Genomic DNA, 19,664 nt, shown 5'->3' with positions numbered 1-19,664 from the left:
TTGTTTTTGTGGACTGTTCCACTGAACTTCTTCTTAAAGGGGAATTTTAAGAGGCCCCCTTAAAATTTCTTGCAGAGCTGGTTTGGAGGTCACATATTCTTTTAGTTGCTGCCTGTCTTGGAAGCTCTTTATCTCTCCTTCCATTTTGAATGAGAGCCTTGCTGGATAAAGTATTCTTGGTTGCATGTTCTTCTCCTTTAGGACCCTGAATATATCCTGCCAGCCCTTTCTGGCCTGCCAGGTCTCTGTGGAGAGGTCTGCTGTTACCCTAATACTCCTCCCCATAAAAGTCAGGGATTTCTTGTCTCTTGCTGCTTTAAGGATCTTCTCCTTATCTTTGGAATTTGCAAGCTTCACAATTAAATGTCGAGGTGTTGAACGGTTTTTATTGATTTTAGGGGGGGATCTCTCTATTTCCTGGATCTGAATGCCTGTTTCCCTTCCCAGATTAGGAAAGTTTTCAGCTAGAATTTGTTCAAATACATATTCTGGCCCTCTGTCCCTTTCGGCGCCCTCGGGAACCCCAATTAAACGTAGGTTTTTCTTCCTCAGGCTGTCGTTTATTTCCCTTAATCTATCTTCATGGTCTTTTAATTGTTTGTCTCTTTTTTCCTCAGTTTCCCTCTTTGCTATCAACTTGTCTTCTAGGTCACTCACTCGTTCTTCCACCTCGTTAACCCTCGTCGTTAGGACTTCTAGTTTGGATTGCATCTCATTCAATTGATTTTTAATTTCTGCCTGATTAGCTCTAAATTCTGCAGTCATGAAGTCTCTTGAGTCCTTTATACTTTTTTCTAGAGCCACCAGTAGCTGTATAATAGTGCTTCTGAATTGGCTTTCTGACATTGAATTGTAATCCAGATTTTGTAACTCTGTGGGAGAGAGGACTGTTTCTGATTCTTTCTTTTGAGGTGAGGTTTCCTTCTAGTCATTTTGCTCAGTGCAGAGTGGCCAAAAGCAAGTTGTATTGGGAAAAAGAGAAAAAGGAGAGAAAGAAGGAAAGAAAAGAGAAAGAGAAAAAAAAAAAGGGAAGAAAAAGAAAAAAAAAAAAACAAAAAAAACGAAAATAGAAAAAAAAAAAAAAAGAAGAAAAAGAAAGAAAAAGAAAGGAGAAAAAAAAAGGGGGGTGGGGGAAGGAAACAAATCAAAAAGCAAAACAAAACAAAAACAAACAAACAAAAAAAGAACCACCGGGGAGTATCTTCTGATTCTGTGTACTTTAAGTCCCTTGGCTTCTCCTGGAAGTTGTCCGTCTAGCTGGTGTTCTGGGGGAGGGGCCTGTTGTGCTGATTTTCAGGTGTTAGCAGTTGGGGGAGCTGCTGTGCCCCTGCCTGGTGCAGGGCTCGGTGGGGGTTGTTTACCCCGTGAGGCCGCAGGAGGAACAGCCCCAGTGGCGGGGCAGCTCTGGAAACCTGGATTCAGCCCCCGCAGGAACTCCGGAGCTCTCCGTCTGCAGGGCCTGGAGGCTCCGGGGCGGGGCCGCTGATGTGCTCAGCTGGGGCAGGAGCGTCCTTGCTGTCCTGGGCCCTCCCGGCCTCTGCCTGTCCCGGGGGAGGCGGGATCCTGGGCTGTGTCCCGGCGCCCTGTGCTCCGGAGCCTGCGCTGGTGGATTCGCGCTCCCGCCCCGCAGCCCCCTCCGCGGAGCCGCCGCCCGAGCCCCTCCGAGCTGCTCCTGGAACCGCGCAGGCCCCTCTGCACGGAGCCTCTTCCTCTGCCCGAGCCCCTCCGAGCTGCTCCCGGGGCCGCGCAGCCCCCTCCGCGGAGCCGCCGCCCGAGCCCCTTCAGCTGCTCCGGGTCCCGCCGGGTCCCGCCGTGCGCGCTGCAGCCCTTAGGGAGCTCGGCGCACTCTCCTGGGTGCGCAGTTGCTGTTAGTGTCCCCGGGATCCCGAGGGCATCCCCGCCCTCCTGGGTCCTGCTCCAACTCCCCGCGAGCCCCTTTCCCCCGGGAAGGTCGGTGCAGCTCCTGCTCCTCCGGGACGGGGCTCTCCTGTCCTGGGGACACTCGCCCCGGCCTCAGCCCGGCTCCTCGCGGGGCCCCTCCCCCTTGGAGGCCTTTGTTCCTTTACTTCTTTTTCCCCGTCTTCCTACCTTGATAGATGCGCGAACTCTTCTCACTGTCGCATTCCAGCTGGTCTCTCTTTAAATCTCAGGCCGAATTCATAGATTTTCAGGATAATTTGAAGGTTTTCTAGGTAGTTTGGTGGAGACAGGTGATTTGGAGACCCTACTCTTCCGCCATCTTGCTCCTCCCCCTGAATAATACTATTAACCAACTTGATATAATTGATGTTTATAGAACACTCTACCCTACAACAGCAAAATGGCCATTACTTCCAAGTAAACATAAACTACTTCCCAATAGATCATATTCTGTCTATGTTATTCCATAAAACAACTCTTAACAAATTTAAAACAATTCAAGTCATACAAAGTATGTTCTCTGACTACACTGGAATTAAATTAGAAATTAATATAGAAAAAAAAGAAATTAATATAGAAAGATCTCTGGAAAATCCCCAAATACTTGGAAACCAAATAGTAATTCTCAAGTAAATGGCCTCAGATCCAGCCTAAGAAACAACAAAAGAGCAAGTTAAACTCAAAATAAGCAGAAGACAGGATATAATAAAGATCCGAGTAGAAACCAGTTAAATATAAAAGAGGAAAATAAGCCAGAAAGAGAGAAATACATCAGTGTAACAGAACAGAGTCCAGAAAAAGACATACACATAAATGGAAAATTAGCTTTTTCACAAAGGTGCAAAAACAATTCAGTGAAGACAATCTTTTCAGCAAATGGTGCTGAAACAACTGCAAGTCTATATGCAAACAAAACAAACAACAATAAAACAAACTTCAAACCATATCTGGCACCCTGGACAGAAATTTACACAAAATTGATCCTAAATCTAAATGTAAGAACTAAAACTATAATACTTCTAGAAAAATGTTGGGAAAAAATTTTTGTGATCTTGGATTTGGCAAAACCATCTTAAATAGAACACTAAAAGCTTGATTTATAAAAGAAAATAATTATAAATTAAGCTTCGTAAAAATTAAAAAGTTCTGTTCTTTGGATGACACTCATAGGGAAATGGAAGGACAAGTATAAGATGGGAAGAAATATTTTCCAATCTTTTTTCTGATAAAATTCTTATATCCAGAAATACAAAGAATATGTAAAGAACTCTCAAAATTCAATGATAAGAAAACAAATGACCCAATTAAAAAATGGGCACAACATCTGAACAGACACTTTGACAAAGAAGAGATATGGATGGTCAAGAAGCATATAAAAATGTTCAACATCATTAGTCATCAGGATAATGCAAATTAAAACAATAATGAAATGCCACTACACATTTATTCCAATGGCTAACATTAAAATGCCTGGCTATAGGGGAATTTTAAAAAAGAAAACCATATCTGGGGGCATCACAATGCCAGATTTCAGGTTGTACTACAAAGCTGTGGTCATCAAGACAGTGTAGTACTGGCACAAAAACAGACACATAGATCAGTGGAACAGAATAGAGAATCCAGAAGTGGACCCTGAACTTTATGGGCAACTAATATTCGATAAAGGAGGAAAGACTATCCATTGGAAGAAAGACAGTCTCTTCAATAAATGGTGCTGGAAAAATTGGACATCCACATGCAGAAGAATGAAACTAGACCACTCTCTTGCACCATACACAAAGATAAACTCAAAATGGATGAAAGATCTAAATGTGAGACAAGATTCCATCAAAATCCTAGAGAAGAACACAGGCAACACCCTTTTTGAACTCGGCCATAGTAACTTCTTGCAAGATACATCCACGAAGGCAAAAGAAACAAAAGCAAAAATGAACTATTGGGACTTCATCAAGATAAGAAGCTTTTGCACAGCAAAGGATACAGTCAACAAAACTCAAAGACAACCTACAGAATGGGAGAAGATATTTGCAAATGACATATCAGATAAAGGGCTAGTTTCCAAGATCTATAAAGAACTTATTAAACTCAACACCAAAGAAACAAACAATCCAATCATGAAATGGGCAAAAGACATGAAGAGAAATCTCACAGAGGAAGACATAGACATGGCCAACATGCACATGAGAAAATGCTCTGCATCACTCGCCATCAGGGAAATACAAATCGAAACCATAATGAGATACCACCTCACACCAGTGAGAATGGGGAAAATTAACAAGGCAGGAAACAACAAATGTTGGAGAGGATGTGGAGAAAGGGGAACCCTCTTGCACTGTAGGTGGGAATGTGAACTGGTGCAGCCACTCTGGAAAACTGTGTGGAGGTTCCTCAAACAGTTAAAAATATACCTGCCCTATGACCCAGCAATTGCACTGTTGGGGATTTACCCCAAAGATACAAATGCAATGAAACGCCGGGACACCTGCACCCCGATGTTTCTAGCAGCAATGGCCACGATAGCCAAACTGTGGAAGGAGCCTCGGTGTCCAACGAAAGATGAATGGATAAAGAAGATGTGGTTTATGTATACAATGGAATATTACTCAGCTATTAGAAATGACAAATACCCACCATTTGCTTCAACGTGGATGGAACTGGAGGGTATTATGCTGAGTGAAGTAAGCCAGTTGGAGAAGGACAAACATTATATGTTCTCATTCATTTGGGGAATATAAATAATAGTGAAAGGGAATATAAGGGAAGGGGGAAAGAATGTGTGGGAAATATCAGAAAGGGAGACAGAACGTAAAGACTGCTAACTCTGGGAAACGAACTAGGGGTGGTAGAAGGGGAGGAGGGCGGGGGGTGGGAGTGAATGAGTGACGGGCACTGGGGGTTATTCTGTATGTTAGTAAATTGAACACCAATAAAAAATAAATTAAAAAAAACAAAAACAAAAACAAAAACAAAAAACAAAAAACAAAACAAAACAAAACAAAAAAATGCCTGGCTATCCCAAGTGTTGGCAAGTATGTGAAGTTGCTGTAATTCTCATATTTATAGAATGTAAAAGGAAAATAATTTGGTGGTTCATTTAAAATTTAAACAGGGATCCCTGGGTGGCGCAGCGGTTTGGCGCCTGCCTTTGGCCCAGGGCGTGATCCTGGAGACCCGGGATCGAGTCCCACGTCGGGCTCCCAGTGCATGGAGCCTGCTTCTCCCTCTGCCTGTGTCTCTGCCTCTCTTTCTCTCTCTCTGTGACTATCATAAATAAATAAAAATTTAAAAAAAAATTTAAACATACTCCTACCATAAGGTCTACCCATTTAAATCCTAGATATTTACCTCCGAGAAATAAAAGTGTATGTCCACAGAAGACTTACCTATAAATGTTCAGAGCAACGTTATATGTAATATCCAAAAACTGTAAACAAACTAAATAACTTAAATGGGCATCAATACCAAGGAGCTCAAACAGTGGTACATTCATACAATGGAATATAACCCACCAACAAAGAGGAACTATTGATACATTTCACAACATGGATGGTCTGAAAACAATTATGCTGAGTGCAAGAAGTCGGGCAGGACAGAATACATAATGTGTGATTCCATTTACACAAAGTTCTAGAAAATACATGGTAATCTATACCAGCAGTAAACAAATCAGTGGTTGATAAGAATGCAGCAGTGGGTGCTGAGTTAGGGTTGAGATGGAGTGTTTACAAAAAGCATGTGAAAATTTTGGGGAGTGACGGATCTACTATGTTGACTGTGGTGATTTCACAAGTGTACACATAGGCCCAAACTTTTCTAATTGTGTACTTTCATATGGGCAGTTTAAGTCAATTAAATCTCAAAAAAAAAAAGCTGTTAAATAAAATGTCGAACAGAAGAATCATCTGTATTTATAGCATCCAAGTTGGCCATTTCTGGAGTTCTATAAGAATACTGAATGAGATAGAGGCATTTTAATGACTATTATGCAAATGTAATCATAAAGAGGATTGAGGAGCAACTAACTGTATTGTAGGTAGGATGATTTATTTTTCTTAGTTTCTGTAAGGTCTGACAATGTACGCATAATTATGTGGTTAATTGGCACTTACTAGCATATGTGTTTCTCAAGATGGTATTTATGTGTAACATAATCTGCAGAAGAGAGGTCTAAACACTAAAATTCTTAGTGCTTCCTTTATATTTCATATTGCCAAATACATAGAATTTTTTAAAACTAATGAGTGATGATAATTGGGAAGAGAATTTTTATGGTTTGCTTTTTGTTTCCCACAGTTTCCTATTTACTTGTATGTGGTAATTCTAAGCCTGGTTTATACAGAAGCATCCTAATGAATGGTATAATAAAATTGGTAAAAATGTGATTTTTTTTTGCTTTAGTTTCTAAAATAAACTTTATTTTAGAATAATTTTAGATTTAGGGAAAATCTGCAAAGATACAATATTCACGTATCCTGCACACAGTATCTCCCAGTGTCAACATCTGACATTCCTACGGTGCATTTGTTACAACAAATGAACCAGTATCAATACATTATTAACTAAACATACTTTATTCAGATTTCCTTAATTTTTACTTATTATCCTTTTTCTGCTCCCAGATCTCCTTCAGAATACATTACATTTAACCATCATGTCTCCTCAGGCTCCTGTTGGTTGTGACAATTTCTCAGATATTCTTATTTTTTATGAACATGATAGTTTTGAGGAATACCAGTCAGATACTTTGTAGAATCTCTCAATTTGGGTTTGTCCAATGTGCCTAGTTTTTAGAGTTAAGACATTCAGCCTATTCTAATCCCACTTTTCCCATTCAAATTTAATTGTATTCTGGGTCTTGGAGACCCTGAGACTTGCCTCCAGCACCTTAAAGGGGAATGAATCTAAGAATGTTATTGTTGAGTGGGTATGCATTAGGACCACCAGTGCAGAGGTGAAAACACTGAGACACCCAGGCTCCTGGTCCATAGCACTCTCATTTATTCAATTACATTTCCTTGAGGTGACAAATGTTATTTTCAGAAAGCAACCAGTTCTCAAACCTAATTGATGAGGCTATAAGATATTACCAATTGGCTCAATGATTTCACAATACTGCTAAACATTTCTCAAAGCAAATTAATATGTATGAAATTTACTTAAAAATATAAAATGGCAAAAAAATATAAAAGGGCACATATAATACAGAGACTCTAAGGAGAATGTAGGGGAAAAGAAGTTGTAAAATCAATCAGGAGGCTGTAATTAGAAAAGATTTGAGAATGGTGTGCAGCCTCATGACATAATCAGAATTATGAAGTTTCTTGATGCAGGTTATATTATTCTAAACCTTTTCTTCATGGCAGTCTTACTTCACAGGCATTTTTGTAGGCCTCTCTTCTAATATTTCTTCACTCATTAGGCATTACATATGGAACAACTTTATTTATTTTGCAAAAGTTCATGCTGTTGTCTGAATCTGAAAACTGACAGTAAGGGACGACATTTCTGCAGTTGTGCCTTAGTGAGCACTGATGTTCCTGCAGATTGGAATGGCCTGCACTTACCCATCTGTACTATCTTTACTCTGCCAGGCTCCTGTCTAAACTCTAAATATTTGATTAAGGTATATATTATATTACAGTTTAATCCATTTTAGCATGAATGAGTGTCTGAGTGTATCAAATAAATCACAGAAATGCCTAATACTTTAAAAGGGAAAAAACTAGGCATGCCTGGCTGGTTCAGTCAGTAGAGATGTCACTATTGATCTCCCTGGGTTGTAAGTTTGAGGCCCATATTAGTAGTAGAGGTCACTTAATTTTTTTTATTTTTTTATTTTTTTTATTATTATTTTTTTTCACTTAATTTTTTTTAAAAGGGGGGGGGGTGTTGGGGATCCCTGGGTGGCTCAGCGGTTTAGCGCCTGCCTTCAGCCGGGGGCTGATCCTGGAGTCCCGGGATTGAGTCCCATGTTGGGCTCCCTGCATGGAGCCTGCTTCTCCCTCTGCCTGTATCTCTGCCTCTCTCTCTCTCTCTTTCATGAATAAATAAAATCCTTTAAAAAAGGGGGGTGGTGGTGGAAACTGTGCTTTGAAAAACCTATAAACCTATAAAATGAGCTTACAATTATACATTCAAGGTGCTATAAAATACACTACAAAAATACAGCTCCACTACATCATGAATGTGACCTAAAACTGATGTACTGGCCAAACAACATTAATTGTTTCAGACTTAAAACATAGAGGAGAGATTTTGAGAGTCAAGGCCTCCTAGAAAACTGGTCAAAGAAATCTGAGCTGATGCTTTTCTTTTTTTTTTTTAAACAAGAATTACTGTGAAAATAAGGGAGATAGTGGAATCCATTCCACTGAATTTTCAGATGCCTCAGAGAAGATGTGGTAGATTTTCAATAACTCTTTGTTGCTGTTAGTTCTTCTAGAGAGTACCAATTTGAAAGAACTTCCTAGTATCTTCTCCCCTCCTTCATAGTTTAAACAAAGCTAAAAGCCAGACTTTAAGGTATTTAACCAAAGGAAGGTCAACAGGAAGGTAGGTCTCTACTTCACACTTTGTTTGGCATTTCTTTAGATTCTTTGCAATTCCATGCACAATAATAAATCATCAGGTAATTAGCTTGCACTTTGAAATAGAGGATGTTTTAAAACATCCCTCATGGAAATGCTAGGGCAGAGATAAGGGCCTGAGGGAGGCTAGCTAGCTTTTCATCAATGATGGTCAAGCGCCTTGAATAAAGGTAGGCAAAAGGAAAAGAAGAACAATGCAAAGCTCTGAACATTTGAAAGGCCTGAATTTGACTGGTGGGTCAGTTAATAGGGGTAGTAATACACTCTCTGAAGAAGCCTGTAAACAGAGTTCTCAGGTCCCACAGCAAGTTCCCACTGACTTGCCTCCTAGCAGGTTGGCTCAGGTGAACTTGGGGCTCACTGATATATACTCCATGATGCAATGCAATCTGTGGTCTTCAAGTTTTTTTTATTTTTAGGTTGCAAAATCCTTTTATTAAATGAAAGCACATGTGGGAACTTAATAGACTTAAATAAACTATACAGATTAATGGTTAGTTGCCATTTGAATTTTTGGAGATGGTGGTGCATGGCCCTACCTTCTACTCCACCCTATCTCTCTCCTTTTCCTCAAGAGGCTCCTGGAAAACCCTAGTTACCCTAGTACTCCAAGAATACAGTCTGAAAAACCTCTCATTACTGTTTTATAAACTTCCACCTCTTTCAGCTACTGGATTTTAATTGACCATCTGCTATAAGAAAGTCTCTATGGTAGTTATATGGGAAACAGGATTTTTGGTGTATTAACTACCTTATTATGATGCTGAAAGCCACTTGGCTTGCCATTCTTTTGAGTCAACACTGGTTCCATAGCTGAACAATGTAGAATTACTGTCAGGCCACTTCACCTGTCTGAAAATGCTTTTTCTCTTATAAAATGAAGTGACAAGTTGTAAAATATTAGGCCCTTAGAAGCCATATTTAATGCGACTCACCTCCTACTCAACCTCTTCTTTTCAGCTTGCAGAGATCTACTCATGTGAAAATATGTATACTTACATTAAGACTCTTTAGAGAGTAAAACACATTCAAAATCTAAACTCTTTGCTGAGATGAGGCCACATGTATTGCCTAATGAGCAATGTGGAATAGTACTCTATAATACAATGTTTTCTTTTTATAATCTGAAATATCTCCACCTTCCCTTCTAAATAAGTTAGCAATTGATAATAATAAAATTATTTATAGCCATTTAATATCTTTCTCCTTCATCTAACTTAATTAAGCAAATATCTGTGAAGAAATTACAACAAAAAGTAAATGATGAAGTAAATGGTGGCTAGGAAGAGAAAATGCTACAATAATTTGCTCATCTTACTTCCAAGAGGGAATAATATCTTATCTAGCCCAGAATACTGACCAATAAAAAATACATCAGAGATATTTTATTTGGTAGCTATTAGAAAAATTAATATCTTATATAGAAAGTTTTCTTATCTGTGGGGGAGGACGAGACTTAGGAATAATTTAAATTTATAGAAATTATCAAGATACTTATAGAAAAACATTTTGCTATATTTTAAGGCTTTTTATTGTATGTTTTTAAGACTCTAAAATGTCCTGCTAAGTAATGATGATTTAAATCCATTTGTGAAAGAAAAAAACATTAGCTATATATAAAATAGGATCAAAATAAGCAGCTTAAGAGGACAAAAGTGAGTCTATTATAAGCTGACATGGGAGCCTCAATTTGGGGTATGGTTTGTTTCTTTCCCAAGGAGGCAATGTAGTTTTAGAAGGAGGTTAGTGGCGCTTTTTTTTTCTGTCTTTAAAAAAAAATTCTGGTAAAATATACATAACACGAAATTTACCATTCTAACCATTTTTAAGGGTAATGTCCTCTGGGAGCTGAGAGGCCAATTCCTTTTATGTCACTATTCTTTTATACTCAGGCTTAGATTGCCATTCTTTTTTTTCTTAGTAGTAAAATATACATAACATGAAATTTTAGCCAGTTTCAACCATTTTAAAGTATATAATTTAGTGGCATTAAGTACACTTACATTGTTGTACAACCATCATCACTAACTCCAGAACTTTTTTTTCATTTCGCGCTGAAACTCTATACCCCTTTTAACCATAACTTCCCATTCCTCTCCTTCCCTTAGCCCTGGTAACCTCCATTTTACTGTCTATGAACATGACTATTCTAGGTATCTCCTATAAATGCAATCACAGTATTTGTTTTTTTGCATGTCTCTTTCAGTTAGCGTAACATCTTCTAGGGCCATGCTGTAGCATATGCTAGAATTTCCTTCCTTTTTAAGATTGAGTACTATTCCATTGTATATACATACATTTTGTTTATCCATTCATCTGTCTATGAGCATTTGGGTTGTTTCTATCTTTTGCCTATCGTGAATGATGCTATTATGAACACTAGTACACTAGTATACAAATATCTGCTTGACTTCCTTTTTTCAATTTTATTGGGTATATACCCAGAAGTGGAATTGCTGGATATATATATGGTAATTCTATCTTTAATAAGAGGCTAGTTTTGAAGAGTGATCTGGATTAAGATTTAGCTTAAGTCTCTAGCAAATATATAATCTTGGGGCAATATAGCATGGTGGCTATGTGAATGAGCTAAAGAAATGTGTCTGGGTCCACATTCTGGCTTCACTATTGTCTAGCTGTTATTCAATCTCTCTGTGCTTCAGTGTGCAAATCTGTAAAATTGGAAAAGAAGTGTTCTTGCCTCATTGGGTTCTTACAATGATTAGCTATTATCACCCATTTGTTCCTTTATTACACCTGAAATAATGACTCAAGAATGGCTTGATATATATATATATATATATATATATATATATATCAATTAAATATATAATATATATAATGACTCAATATATATTATATGTAAATATTTGTATACATGTCCATTTGTAGATTTTCTGAAGAGTTACAGTGGTTTATTTTTCCCTTTCTTAGTCAGATTCTCAATGGGGACCTGATCTATCAAAGAAGGCGAAGCACTACCCTAAAATAAATTAGTGATCTATATAGTTTAACACCAAGCCTAACAAATGTGAGCTTGATTAGGCAGGTTTATAAAATATTCCCTAATGCTTTTCGGATGAGATAGTCTCTATGCTACCTTTATTCTTTTGGCTAAATTCTAGCCAAGGAAATCCCCTTGCAGAAATTCCCTTTCTGTTCTCAACTATTATAATGTTGCTACAAATGGTCAAAAAAAAATAAAAATAAAAAAAAGAAGAAAAAATTGAATACATTCCTAATTCTACATACAAAAGCAAGATATTTAATTGACAAAGAGACATCAAAATGTGTAATAATTAACTTTTCTTTAACTTTGGATAATCGTTTCTTTGGGGTTAATTCAATAAAGTAGTCCACAGCTTAATGCAGCATACCAATTTTCTTATTGTTCAGTTCTCCAAGTAATATAAATATGTTAAGGGGCCTCTGAGAAAGATCAGCAGAGTGCATCACAGTAAGAAAGAACAGTAATGATAAAGAAAAGCCTATGAGCAGCTCTGCCTCTTCAAAGAATAAAACTGTAAGGGAAACCCTTCCCTCATAATTAGCAAGGGGTCTTTTTAGAGGTTCTCCATTGATGTGGTATAGCTGACCCTCCCTTGGTAATAACTATTTCTAGATTTGCATACCACTTTTAACATTTCAAAGAGCTTTCCAGGCTTTATCCCAAAGTCAGTGTGGGCTTCCTCTGCTTCCCCAGGGGCCTACAAGTGGTTACTGCCATTCCTCCTTTACTGGGACTGAATGGAAGCCTGCTGCATTGGCATGCTGGGTCCAAATCAGTAGCAGAGTGGAACCCCATAGCCTGTAGCATAAATCCTTATCCAGTTACCCTAGGTCCCTCTAATGAACATGATAAGTGAAGCAAAACTAATTTGCTGCAAGCCTAACTTAAGAAATCCAGAAAATAGAACTTCAGGCCTTGAAACTGTTTTCATCCAAAATGCATTTAACAAATGCTTATTGGCTGTCTACTAAGGACTAGGCATCATTCTAGTGTTGGAGACACTGCAGTTAACCAATCAAAGGCTTTGCCACCACTGAGTTTACATTCCAGTGGGGGAACAGAGACAACAAAATAAACAAATGCACACATAGTATGTTAGCTGATAAGAAGTGATATAGCATGTTTAAAGAGCAGCCAGTGTTGAGAGGAATGATGGGATGTGACGTTCCAGAAGGAGCTTGGAGCCTGACTCCATAGAACCTTGTAGCTTATTGTAAGGAATTTGGTTTTTACTGTGAAGAATGAGTTAAGAAGCCATTGGAGGATTTGAAGCTGAAGCATGACACGATCAGAATTACATTTTACTAGTATCACCTGACTGCTGTGTTAAAAAAGATTGTATGGGCATGGGCTGAGGCAGTAAGTTAGCTACTGCAGTAATCCAAGTGACGATAAGAGTGATAGATCCCTCATACTCTTTTTAGTCAAAATCCACCCTCTGTTCCAGGAAACTACTGATTTGATTTCTCTTTCTTTCTTTTTAAGATTTATATATTTTTATTCTAGAGAGACAGCATGAGTTGGGGGGGGGGCACAGGAATTGAGAGAGAGAGAGAATCTTAAGCAGACTCTCCCCTGAGCATGGAGCCCAACATGGGGCTTGATCTCATGACCCTGAGTTTATGACCCAAGCCAAAATCAAGAATTGGACACTTAACTGACTGAGACCCCCAAGTGCTCCTTGATTTCTTTTTAAAAATCACTATGGATTAGTTTGACTGATTCTAGAGCTTGATATAAGTGGAAGACAATGGGGGTAATGGAAAGGAGGGGTTGGGAGGAACAAATGAAGGCTGGGTGTGGAGGGAGGTAGACACAGGTATTCAGCAATAATATATTTATCGTTCCTTCTTTATTTGGTTAGTAGCTTTAAGATATTTTGAGCTGTAAAAATGTGCTAACTATTGTAAGTTAGGCCGTTTTATGCAGCAGGTCTGAGAGTTCTTAGATGAACAGAAATGAGATCTGCTGCATGCCATCCTTTCTAAGTAGGGGCCTCTCCACAGGTGTGATTCTATAATTGCCCTCTGTGTGGTATGTATAGAAGATGCTCATGGCACTGGAGCTTTCATTACTTTGCTTGTATTTTAATTCTCCTCTTTGCTATGAGTCATTTTCCAATAAACTTAGGCATATATAATTATTCAATTTATTGTGCTACTTGTCACGTCATTGGTTACCATTTACCTTCATCCCACAAAAGACCAGCAAAACCTACTTAAAGCAGTTTCACACCTGTATATCTCCACCATGTCAATAATCCCCTCATCTTTAAAAACTGAAAAACTATAATAGTAAATGAATTTAAAAAACCTTAAATTCCTTCATAGTTCTGCCATACAACTGTTGGTATTTTCATATATGTTGTCCTCAATTTTGTGCACATGCACACCTATTGTATATAATTGTAATCATAGTTTACATTTTGTGTTGTTCTCTTTTTATTATGGTATAGATTTTAACAGGTAGTAAAAAAGACTTTTATTAGTTTAATATGTTACCAAGCAGCTATTATTTTAAAAGTCTGAACAGGTTCTGACTGCCTGAAGTGATTAACACATTGGATGAAAAAGCAATGGACCCTTAACCTCTAAACAACACTGTACCCTCTCACAATATGTTTTTAAAAATCTTATATATATGTTCATTATATCTCAATAAAACAAAGGCAAATCTTAGTTAAAAGACAGTAATGTTAAGTGTAATTTTTTTGTACATTCAAGCCCTAAGTAACTAAGCATCACCACTGAACACAATTCTGTGCATTTTGCACAATCTGTGCATTCCACAGATAGAGCCCAGTCCTAGTTACTGAGTATAAAAAAATGAATAAAGCATCAGTCATCATTAGAGGGAATCACTGTTTCTTCTCCATCAAAATAAACCAAATTGGCAAAGTGTCTACAATAAACATGGACTTTCATATCATTTGTTTGCTTTACAGAAATAAGAAATATCATGAACATCATGTGGCACTTATTGTATGATGGAAACTAGGGTAAAAACTTACACAATATGATTTACAAGTTGATAATAATAACTAATAGATTATTCAATAAGCAGTGGGCACTCTGGCTGCCAATATCCATTTCTCGTTGCACAAAGTTCGTATTTAAAAAGAAAAAGCCTGTAATTTTCTTAGACAGGAAAACACAACAGATTTTCAAACAGACTCAAAGTAATATGTGCCATTAAGCCTTCTGAAGGGTTTGAAGGCCATGATTTAAAAGAGGGGTTGGGAGTCGCCTGGGCGGCTCAGTCAGTTAAGTGTTTACTCTTAATTTCAGCTCAACTCTTGATCTCAGGTTCTTGAGATTCAGCCTTGTGTCAGGCTTCACCCTCAGTGGGGAGTCTGCTTGAGATTCTCCCTCTTCCTCTCCCACTGCACCTCCCCCTGCTCCTTCTCTCTTAAATAAATAAATCTTTTTTAAAAAAGTAAAAGAACGGCTGCTCATTAAAAAAAGTATTTGATGGTTTTTCATATCATTGCCACCAACTACTTTCTGAAATGCAATGCAGTTTGGTAAAGTACCATCCCTGCATTGTGGTCCTAAACCATATCAGTAGCATGTAGTAAGCAGGGGGTTAGTGTGAAGTTAGAGGATCCAGGGCTCTTAGAGGAGCTTGGTTCAGGGCCAGCACAAACAACACTATTTGCTTCCCCACTGGAGGTGAAATTAAGTTAAAACCTCTTGGGTTGGGGCGGGGGGGAGCAAAAAAAAAAAGAAAGAAAAAAAAAAAACCTCTTGGGTTTAAAGAGGAAAAATAGGTCACAGAAGAGAACCCCACAAGTGTGTATAGAAGAGGCTAAGAGTGGATATGGTTATAGCTATGATGGTGGTAGTGATGTGGGGTTACTATGGGAAGTGTACAGTGCATACCTATTCAAAAGGAGGCATATATGGGATGATTGCTTGGATATCAGCCTCTTATATGTTTATAGCACCAACTACAGCATCTTTTCTCATCCAAATCACTTCCTGTAGCCAACATATATACATTTTTACAAGGGTGAATACTCTGCATCAATACCTTAAAGAGACTGAACTCAAGAAATAATCTGCAGAGCCAAACTCTCTTGTGTTAAAAACAGTGTTGAACTAGGAATATGGAAACAAGAAATGATCTGCTCACTTACCTTCTCCAGTGCAGCTTGAACAACTGATTCACTTTCTGTGTCTAGGGCAGATGTAGCCTCATCTAAGATCAGGATTTTTGGTTTTCGAACTAAAGCTCGAGCAATTGCGATTCTCTGTTTCTGTCCTCCACTCATTTGTGCTCCTTTTTCTCCTACCAAGGTATTAAATTTCTAATGAAAAATAGGAAAAGCACAGAAACAGAAGGCAGCATGATCAAATCATTTGAACAGGAAATGACAATCACAGTTGTGTTTTAATACCAGCTTAATCACTACTTCAGCCTGTCTGCTTTTGACCTTTGATTTATTCTTAGTAAAAACAAACAACTATTTGAAAAAGAAAAGTCAAGTAAAGAAGAGACCTAAGAAAAATTTGGCTAGGACAAAAAAATATGATAATCAAGGATTTTTAGGAAGATTAATAATAATTTGAACCAATTTTCAAAGTTTTTAAAGATAGTTTTAGAATGCATTGATATCTTTAAAAGAACCTCAGTAATACAACTACACTCTTAACTATTATTTGAAAGGCTGACTAGCCATTTAATATATTACTCAAAATTTCCTTCCTGGATATTCTGAAAAAAAGTATGAAAAACATTAATGCAAAAACAAACTTCTCAAAAATTTTTTCATCTTGGGACAATTTTAGGCCTTTTATTATTTTATTTTTTTTTTATTTTTGGGCATATATATTTTTAACAGAGTAGATATCATTAGATATTTGAGATCGGAGATAATTTCTAGAGCTAACAAAACATAGTTAGCAATACTGTATTGGGTTAGGTCCATGGTCCAAAACTCGTTTCTTCAAGGATATAAATTTAAATAGTATTTCTAAACCTTTGATTATTCTAGAGTCTGACCTTCACATTTAAAAAAACATAAACCTTATTGAGAAATAATTTATATACAGTAAAGTGCACACATTTTAAGGATAGTTTTATGAGTTTTGACAAATGAGTATAGCCGTGTTACCACCACTCCAATACAGATATAGAACATTTCTATCACCCTAGAAAGTTTCCTCATGAATCTTTCCAGTCCAAATCCACACATTGATTTGATTTTTTGTCACTATAAATTAATTTCACTAGTTCTAGAACTTCAAATAAATAGAATCATACAATGCATACCTTTTATTTATTTAGTTTTTAAAGCAGTTTTAGGTTGATAGTATAATTGAGAGGAAGGTATAGAGATTTCCCATATACCTTTGCCACACACATGCACAGTGTCCCCCTTTATCAACATCCTCCACCAGAGTGGTACATTTGTTATAACTGATGAACCTACTACATTGACACATCATAATCACCCAAGTCCATAGTTTATATTAGGATTCACTCTTGGTGGTGTACTTTCAATGAGTTTGGACAAATGCGTAATGACATTTGCATTGTTACAGTATCATACAGAGTATTTTCACTACCCTAAAAATCCTCTGTGTTCTGCCTATTCATCCCCACCTGCACCTCAAACTCTGACAACCACACACCTTTTTTACTGTTTCTATAGTTTTGCCTTTTCAAGAATGTCATAGAGTTGAAATTACATAGTATGTAGCTTTTTCAGATCCAGCTTTTTCAGATTGGTTTCTTCCACTTAGTAATATGCATTTAAGATTTTTCCATGTGTTCATGGCTTGATCGATCATTTCTTTTTAGCCCTGAATAATGAATGTCCCATTGTCTGGACATACCACTGTTTATTTATTCATTCATTTATTCATTCACTGACTGAAGGACATCTTGGTTGCTTCCAAGCCTTGGTGATGCAAATAAAGCTCCTATAAACATTTGTGTGTAGGTTTTTATGTGAATTTAAGTTTTCAACTCCTTTGGGTGAATACCAAGGAGCATGATTATTAATAATATGATAAGAATATATTTAGTTTTACAACAAACTGTCTTCCCAAATGTTCCTATAGACTTGAGAATTGGTTTGTTGATAATCACAAAATACCTGCTGGGATTTTGATTGGAATTGCACTGAATCTATAGATCAAGTTGGGAAGAACTGACATCTGGCAATACTGAGTCTTTCTCTCTACAAACATGGAATATCACTCCATTGAAAAAATTCTTTGATTTCATTCATCAGTCTTGCAGTTTTCTTTATATAGATCTTGTACATACTTTGTTAGATTTATGCCTAAGTAATTCATTTTTTGGATGCTAATGTAAATGGTATTGTGCTTTTTTAAAAAGATTTTATTTATTTATTTGAGAGACAGTGAGAGAGAGTGAGCACATGCAAGAGAGCATGAGCAGTGGGGAAGGGTAGAGGGAGAGGGAAAAGCAGACTCCCCACTAGGCAAGGAGCTCAATGCAGGACTCAATCCCAGGATCTTGGGATCATGACCTAAGCTGAAGGCAGACACAAACAACTGAGCCACCCAGGTGCCCCTAGGATTGTGCTTTTATTTTTTTTATTTTTTTTTTTCCCAAGGATTGTGCTTTTAATATCAGATTCCACTTGTTCATTGCTGATATATAGGAAAATGACTGACTTTTGTATATTAACCTTGTATGCTGCAGCCTTGCCATAATTGCAGTGTGTGCTTTTTTGGTCTGTCTTACCTAGCATAATATTTTTGAGATTCATCCACATTGTGTGTATCAGCAATTCACCCCTATTTATTTCTGAGTAGTGCTTCACACAATGTGAATCTACCTTGGGTTACCAAATTCAACAAAAACAGATAAAAACAAAAAAAATACAGAGCTCAGTTAATTTCGATTTTCTGTTATCAGTGACTACTTCTTTAGCATATCTCATACAATATTTGGGATATGCTAATATTATTCATTTATGCTAAAACTAATGCTAAAACTTATGCTAAAATTATTCGTTGTTCATCTGAAATTCAAAATGTACTGAAAACTTTGTATTTCATCTAACAACCATATATCAATCAAATTTGTCCATTCAGCCGCTGATGAACATTTGGATTGTTTCTAACTTTTGAATATTATGAATAACACTGCTATGAACATTCATGTACATAATGTTCTTGTCAGTTTCTAGACACACACAAAAAAGACTCCTGGGATTTTGATTGGTATAGCAATAAATTTATCAATTTTAGGAGGACACATATCTTTAAAAATACTGAATATCTAAATCAATGAATAAGTTACATTCTATTTACTTAGATCTTGAGTTTCTCTCAGAAATGTTTCATATTTTTCATATAGAAGATTTATACCTTACACTAAATTTATTCTATTTTAATATTTTTGATGCTATTGTGAATGGAACTTTTAATTTTATTACTTGTTTATTTTAAAGATTTTATTTACTTATTTGAGAGAGCACAAGCAGGAGACAGGGGAAGAGGGAGAGGGAGAAGCAGGATCTCCACTGAGCAGGTAGGCTGATGCAGCGCTCCCAGGAACCTGGGATCATGACCTGAGTCAAAGGCAGACTCTTAACTGATGAAGCCACCGAGGCACCCTGCCACTTTTAATTTTAATTTTAATTTCATTTGTAATTGTTGCTACTATTTAGATATCTAATTGACTTTTTTATAGTTATAGGTCTTTCTAAAATTATCTAGTTATATTTTAAAAAATATATATTTTTTTATTTGACAGAAAGAAGAGAGAGAGGGAAAGAGAGCACACAAGCAGGGGGAGTGGCGGGCAGAGGGAGAGGGAGAAGCAGGATCCCTACAGAGCAGGGAGCCCAGTGTGGGAACCAACACCATCCAAAAGCAGACACCCAATGGACTGAGCCATCCAGGCGCCCCTATCTACTTATTTTGAATGAGTTTTGGTAGTCTGTGTCTTTCAATGAATTGACCCTCAACTAAGTTGTCAAATTCACAGGCATAACTTTGCTCATAGTATTCCTGTAACCTTTTAATCTCTTTGAGATCAATAGTGATTGATGTATTATCTTTTATTCCTGATATTGGTAATTTCTCTTCTCTTTTTTGATTTTTATCAGCCTTGTTATCATTTTATTGATTTCATTAGTCTTTTCAAACAAACAGCTTTTGATT

At 37.2% G+C, this 19,664-nt stretch overlaps 1 protein-coding gene across 1 annotated transcript in view; it reads right to left on the bottom strand.

Annotated features, from left to right (window-relative positions):
* ABCB5 (ATP binding cassette subfamily B member 5) overlaps nucleotides 1-19,664 on the bottom strand; it is a 161,836-nt gene that overhangs the window by 85,163 nt on the left and 57,009 nt on the right. Inside the window, 1 exon segment of the mRNA XM_035698671.2 lies at nucleotides 15,656-15,826. Coding sequence (XP_035554564.2) covers nucleotides 15,656-15,826 — 171 coding nt within the window.

This window comes from Canis lupus, chromosome 14 (assembly GCF_003254725.2).
Source record: "Canis lupus dingo isolate Sandy chromosome 14, ASM325472v2, whole genome shotgun sequence".
Classification (NCBI taxonomy): Eukaryota; Metazoa; Chordata; class Mammalia; order Carnivora; family Canidae; genus Canis; species Canis lupus.
Note: the sequence above shows the minus strand (reverse complement) of the source record. Positions and strands in the feature narration are given on the sequence as shown.